The 7,395-nt window shown below is 40.4% G+C and overlaps 1 protein-coding gene across 1 annotated transcript; it reads left to right on the forward strand.

The window, feature by feature from the left end:
* Positions 1 to 3,502: 3,502 nt before the first annotated feature.
* Positions 3,503 to 5,360, forward strand: uts2b (urotensin 2, beta). The gene is made up of 4 exons (XM_042090249.1): positions 3,503 to 3,664; positions 3,840 to 3,968; positions 4,452 to 4,498; positions 4,786 to 5,360. Exons 1-4 carry the CDS (start codon positions 3,562 to 3,564, stop codon positions 4,894 to 4,896), a joined length of 390 nt encoding a protein of 129 aa, XP_041946183.1. The 5' UTR covers positions 3,503 to 3,561; the 3' UTR covers positions 4,897 to 5,360.
* The last annotated feature ends 2,035 nt before the right edge of the window (positions 5,361 to 7,395 follow it).

Raw genomic sequence — 7,395 nt, forward strand, 5'->3', positions numbered from 1 at the left:
TTTGAAAATAGAGAAAATACAGTAATCGGACTTTAGCTTACAGTAATGTTCTACAAAAAGTTGACTTTATTAAAATTTGTCTTTTTACTCTATTTTTGTTTGTCACCATGTTACAGTACCATTAGCTCAATACATTTTTTTGTGCCTCCAGAAAATGGAACGCTTACTGTAGAATTGTTTGTTTCTGCAGTTGAAAGGGTCTATAGGCCTATGAATACATACTGTACACGACCCCCCCCCCCCCCCCCCCACACACACACACACACACACACACTTGTCTTTAGAAAAAAACAAAATCAGTGTTTTCAAAACTCCATCCACATCTGGTGGTCAGTGTATTCTTCTTTGCTTTTTTTTCTTGTTTGCTGTAAAATATTGTATTCACAACAGCAAATGTTTCAATATTGCTTGCATTTTTACTGTGTATTTCAACTTCTCTTTGTTGATACCGTAACTTTCACTCTTGTATGGAAATACATATAGAAAGCCTAAGACAGAAGAGCTTTAGGTTTTGAGCAACAGTGTGTACATGATGTATCCAAAATGTCATATTATGACAAAAGTGTTTGTAATGTGAAGCGAATGTTTGCTTTAAACATGTGTTTTTGACATTTTGAATGTTGTGTGTCATTTTGCTGGAGATTTGGGGCATTTTGCATTTTGTGTGAGCAGTTGTGGGTTTTGTGTGTGGAGTTTTGAAAAATAGACACAGAGTTTTGAAAACGTGTGTAAACAATTGTAAAAAATTGTAACATGACCAACACAGTACATATGCAAAAAAAAATACATGTCATCTCATCTCAACTATGGGCGCAGCCATGTTTTTTGTAAGGTCGTACGTCCACCTCGGGTACCCTCAAGTACTCTGAGGTAAAGTGGGCGTGCCTGCCCAAAATGCTGCAAGAAAGCTGGGTAATTTACACTTTCCAACTCGGGCGGCGGATTTACAAGACATCTCGAAAGCAGCATTAGTGCTTAGGCTGATTGCAAAGTGAACTAATTATCTAAAACAGTTTTCACATGAGAAAGTGTGCCAGAGAGTTGGCAAAATAGTGAAAATAATAGCCATACATGTGTATAGATTTGCTAGGAGTGTGTTGATCATTTGGAAATTGAGTGTAAAGCATGAGTTGTGTTTACAGTTCTGAAAAAAGAGTGCTGTGAATTGTGCCTACAGTTGTGCAAAATGTGTGTTACAAAATTGCAAACTGAGTGCAAAGCAGTGTTTGTTCTTTTAGTTTTGCGAACTCAGTGAGTGGTTTTGCTACAAGTATTAATAGTTTTAGAAATTCTGCTATAAGAATTACAGTTGTGTTTAAGCATTCAGAAAAATCTATATTACAGTTTTTTACAATTGTTTACACACGTTTTCAAAACTCTGTGTCTATTTTTCAAAACTCCACACACAAAACCCACAACTGCTCACACAAAATGCAAAATGCCCCAAATCTCCAGCAAAATGACACACAACATTCAAAATGTCAAAAACACATGTTTAAAGCAAACATTCGCTTCACATTACAAACACTTTTGTCATAATATGACATTTTGGATACATCATGTACACACTGTTGCTCAAAACCTAAAGCTCTTCTGTCTTAGGCTTTCTATATGTATTTCCATACAAGAGTGAAAGTTACGGTATCAACAAAGAGAAGTTGATATAAATAATTTGCTGTTGTGAATACAGTATTTTACAGCAAACAACACTGATTTTGTTTTTTTCTAAAGACAAGTGTGTGTGTGTGTGTGTGGGGGGGGGGGGGGGGGGGTCGTGTACAGTATGTATTCATAGGCCTATAGACCCTTTCAACTGCAGAAACAAACAATTCTACAGTAAGCGTTCCATTTTCTGGAGGCACAAAAAAATGTATTGAGCTAATGGTACTGTAACATGGTGACAAACAAAAATAGAGTAAAAAGACAAATTTTAATAAAGTCAACTTTTTGTAGAACATTACTGTAAGCTAAAGTCCGATTACTGTATTTTCTCTATTTTCAAAGTATCTGCGTTGGTTCTGAATATTTCAACCGGAAATCCTCTAGGAGCAGATTGAAAGGGTCTATACCTATATAGAGTGTATATCTATTCATAGACCTATACTAAGGCAATGATTGGATGGTGTTCAGTAAAGTAAAGAGTGTTTGCACATGTGAAGAGAAAGAGTGAAGCACTGGTGATTTAGTGTGCCATTTTGATGGGTTGTGTTTGAAGAACGAAATCAAGTTACTTCCTGTTAGAATTTTGTGTGTTAGGTAGAAAATTGTGTGTTGTGTTTTGCAAAATGTGTTTTAGTCAATTGAAAACTGAGTCAAACACTGAGAATTAGTGTATGGTTTTGCAGATTTGGTGTCGGGTTATGATGTTTGGAGGACATTTTTAGAAAATTGTGTGACAAGCAAAGATTTAGTGTGTAAGCAGTTGAAAAAAACTGTAGTGTCATCTCCAATAGTTAATTTAAGAGGCACTGTCCCCCAGGATCGCATTGTTTGATATCATCATGTGGTTATGCGGCGTAACTACACTAATTAAACATGGCGGTTATGTGTACTTTAGAGAAAGAGAACATTAGCCCACTGTCACACAACATATTTTCATTGCATCCTGAACTGAAAAGAGCTGGTTAGAATTAAGGTAGGCCTACCTAGGAAAGTAAGTTCTTCAAGTAGCATTCTGGCAGAGATACCGGTAGTTATGAAATTACCTCGAAACTGTCTGTCACTGTAACTCACTCAAAAGCATAGACTGGAAATCGAACCTCAGGGAGATCTGACGCAATAGACAGGGACACGTGGCTCCTGAATGAATGAATGAATGAATAAATATTTTCAATCACAACATTTCCCTATGCACACACACACCCTGTCTCTGATTCTCCTAAAATAGCAAGTGTGACAGCTTGTGTGTTGTGTGTTTGTGTGTGTGTGTGTGTGTGTGCATGTGTGTGTGTGTGTGTGTGTGTGTGTGTGTGTGTGTGTGTGTGTGTGTGTGTGCATGCACGTGTGTTTGAGTGTGTGTGTGTGTGTGTGTGTGTGTAGAGAGGGATGATGCTATTGCATTCCCCCCCTCGTCTGGTGTTGTCCATTAATCTGAGACACCTCTTAAACAAATGAATTAAATTTGCCTTGCCCATCTCCTCCCCTAGCCACTAATACAGAGTGCATTCGCTGCACCTGCGCTCACTGGATTTACACACGAAGCTCAATTACTCCACCGGACGGTAAAAAGCGGCCCAGGCCTATCCCTGACGCACAGAGCTACGCACGCGTCCTGCTTTTATTGATCAATTTACTCAAAACCCTTGTTTACTGCTGCCGGGATTTACAGTGAGGAGAATATGTTAAAGTTTGGTGGAGTTGGCAGAGGGTGGTGGATGAGACTAAACGGAGGGGGTTGGGGGGGGGGGGGGTGGAGAGGTGCTTTGACACCACAGATGACAGGCCGATAAAAAGGCGACCGTGTTCTTGTCAGGACACACACACACTTACACGCTCACACACAGCGTCTAGACCTTGAGCTAAGAGACTGTGGAGAGGAAGGAAGACACAAAGAAGGAAGCCATGCTGTGGAGAGCACTCGTCTACTGCCTCTTGATCCTGGCCACCGCGGGGTCTCTGTGGGCACATCCCACACACCTGGTAGAGATGTCCTACTCCGGACCAGGTCAGGGTTTTTCACACACACACACACACACACACACACACACACAAACACACAAACACACAAACAATTTGCTTGTATTTTCTGTAATGACTGAGATTTTTATTTCAAAATTTTTGTTACAGGATCCTCAAATTCTTGCTTGACACAATTGTCATTTTTGTATATCTCATTGCAGAGTCAGCAGCAGAAGAGGATCGGTTAGTTGGCAGAGACAAACTGGACCTTACTGACGGTGCATATCTTTCCCTAGACGCTCCTGGCTATGGTTATTCCTCACTGTTCACTGGGGAGATCAACAGAGAAGGTAAACACCTTACATACTCTTTCCTACAGGAGCTTTTATGGCACTTTTCGTTTTATGAAGATAGGACAAAATAAACATTTTTGCTTGAAAATCTAAATAATTGATGTTTTAGGTGGCATTACGTTTTTGGTTACAGTTAATCTATGTTTGATGTTTTATGTTTTATTAAGATGTTTTTTTAACACTGAATGGAGAAAAGACACTGCTACTGTACCTTCATAATGCGGCACCATGTCACTATTTCATTAATGTTTGGTAATGTCATTGTGAAAGAATGTTCCAACTCCGGTTTCCAACTCCATTGCTGGGCTACGCATTGCAAGTAAACTCTAGACATATTGTGAGGTGATAACAGATGGTCCTTGAGTAGATTTTGGCTCTGGCCCAGATAAGCACCAGATGTGGGCTGGATCCGTTCTTAGGTGAGCACTGACAGTTATTGTGCGGCTAAGTAACACTTGTAAACGGCTATCTCCCTCACAGACTCCCTTCAGACAGCAGGGTTCGCCCCAGGCCAGGCTGTTAAAGAGGTGAGCTCCCTCCATAGCACCCTCTCCTTGTTTTTTTTTCTCTCTTTCTCTCTCTCTCTCTCGCTCTGTCTTCCTCTCTATTTCTATCTTTCCCTTTCTCTCAGATATTTGGTACAAATGGGGGTTCAGTTTTGTTTGGTCATTTATGGCTTGTGTATTATTAGTATGTTTTGATTTAATGATGTATGAAATGACTTCTCTCTCTCTGTCTCTCTCTCTCACTCTCTCTCTTTCTCTGTCTGTTTGTTCATCTCTACTCACTCTCTTTCCAACTCCCTCTACCTCAGGTCTTGCTGGAGAGGCCTGTGTTGAATCCACTGAGTCGTTTCCTGGGCAGCAGAAGACAGTATAGGAAACGGGGCAGCAACACAGAGTGTTTCTGGAAGTACTGCGTCTGACCGGGCAGCCGTGGAGGGAAGGAAAGCCACACAACTCCCAAACATAGATTTGACAAATACAAACAGACAGCCAGATAGATAGATAGATAGATATATAGATATATAGATAGATAGATAGAATCGAGATTAGTCAGATAGCATCGAGATTAGTCAGACTTAGATAGGTGGATAGGCAGATAAATAAAGCTGTGCATTTTTATGCCAACTCACTTACACCAGAGACGTCATATATACACATCTTTTACATACTGTGTGGTGCAGATCTTTGTCCCCACAGTTATCTGCAATGCTGAGATGTCTGCTATCTTCCAACACTCATTTAATTCCTGTTCTCAGCTGTCATTGTAATAGCACATAACACTGTGAATCTAGAGCAATCTGGTAAAATACTCAATCAGTGGATTATCGAAATCAATAGAAACTGATTGCAATGCCTTTATTTTATATAAACTATTATTTACAATCTCAGGTGTAAATATATGTTGAATATTAACAGATGGTCAGTAAACCTATGATTTAAACCAGAATGTGATATGTAAATAAAGTTAAATGTTTGAAAATGCACTCTGTTTTAGTGTTGTATGTGAGATTTGTCAGACTGTTGTCAAATGGCACATATCTGCAGGCAATATTTGTAAAGTGTTATATTTTCATATTCTTAACACATTCTACTTTCGCTACCTTATGTTTCCCCGTAGGATATCTCTAAAAAGTTCTTCTGAATTTATCTCTGGTAGTGGCATCTCTGGTCCAGTGGGTGATACTCCTTACAGACCACTAGATGGTGCAATGACAATATAATACAGTAAAACAGAGAAAGTGAACAATTACTTTGATCAAGCAGCATTGGTTCAGTAATCAGATTGTGTGTATGTGTGTGTGTGTGTGTGTGTGTGTGTGTGTATGTCTCTCTCTCTCTCTCTCTCTCTCTCTCTCTCTCTCTCTCTCTCTGTGAGTGTGCGTGTGTGTGCTGTACATGCATACAGTATGTGTGTGATTATGTGTGTGTGTGTGTGTGTTTGTGTGTGTGTGTGTGTGTGTGTGTGTGTGTGTGTGTGTGTGTGTGTGTGTGTGTGTGTGTGTGTGCATGTGTGTGCTCATTTCTAATGTATTGGAATCAGTTTCCAGCTCTATTGAAATACACAATTATGAGAACAATCTAAATTAGTTCCATTCAAATTTTCTTCAAATGTTTTGAAACACATCAAAGCATGGTGCCACTGTGTGTTTTTAGATAGCTACTGTACTGTACGTCTAAGTCTGCATTCTCCGTTTCTCTCACTATATTTTGTTAACTCAGTCAAAGCCTCTGAAGGAGAAAAGAGACAGTAAGTACACAGAGGGTCTCTGTTTTCACTCGAGGGAACTTTGATCAAAAATAACCACATAAAAAAATAACTTTAACATTAAGCCCACACAACAGAAAGGCTCCAATTACATATCCAGACCACTAATAGAGGGAAATATAGCCAGGATGCTATGACCTGTCACCCAGAATTACCAATCCCTCTCTTTCAAAATATTGTATGCTTTTGGAGTATTCTTTGAATATATCTTTATTTATTTAGTGGGTGGCATGTTGAAACATTTTGAATGATCAGGAACCGAAACCTTAGAGGCTTGTGGCGCTTTGGTCGTTTGAAGATGAAAGCCTCATCCCCCAAGGATTCTAGTGGTGTAATCAGCCTCGTAAAAGGATTCTATTGGAGTAATCACCCCAGTAAAAGGATTCTAGTGGTGTAGGCTCCCAACGCAAGCAGAAAACCAAAACAAAGCAAAATAATCCCAACCTGTGAGTGATGGGTTTGGATCCACTTGTCCAGATGGAAAAACACTGAGTCACAAGCATGCCACTTTAGACAGGGAAGCTATTGAAATGAATCATCATCAAGTTGGTGGGTCAGTGGCATTTAAACTGCGATAGCCACCTCCTCATGACCGCATCGACTAATCCCAGAGGGGTCTCAGGCAATTTGATGTCGAGAGAGAGGGTTGAAGTAGATGGAAGTGCTTTGGCTTGACTTGTGACTTGTGTATGTCAGTGTCATGTGAATGAATTATTGAGTGAGTGAGCATGTGTGTGTGTGTGTGTGTGTGTGTGTGTGTGTGTGTGTGTATGTGTGCATATGTGTCGTGTGTGAGTGTATGTCTGCAAGAGTGAGAGCCTGTGCAAGTGTGTATTTATCTACCATGCTGGCCAGGCTAGGCCAGGCTCTCCCTCCTCAAAGCCCTCCAATCACCAAAAGCAAACATCGGCTGATGAGGTGCGCAGTGATTAATGTGTATTTAACACTGCACCCCCCCAATAAAGGACACATCTTGACCTTTGACCCAGCCAAATCAGACCTGAGAATTCCAGCTCCTCAGATGTGAACCCAGTGGCGTGTAATGTGGCTCACCTCTGACCCTCAACCCTGCCCTTTTTGAGCTTGTTTACCTGTGCCCAGGCATCTGCTGAGAACTCACAGGGGGTCAAGAGCCATCCATCTGCCCTATGAA

Source organism: Alosa sapidissima, chromosome 4 (genome assembly GCF_018492685.1).
Source record: "Alosa sapidissima isolate fAloSap1 chromosome 4, fAloSap1.pri, whole genome shotgun sequence".
Taxonomy (NCBI): Eukaryota; Metazoa; Chordata; class Actinopteri; order Clupeiformes; family Clupeidae; genus Alosa; species Alosa sapidissima.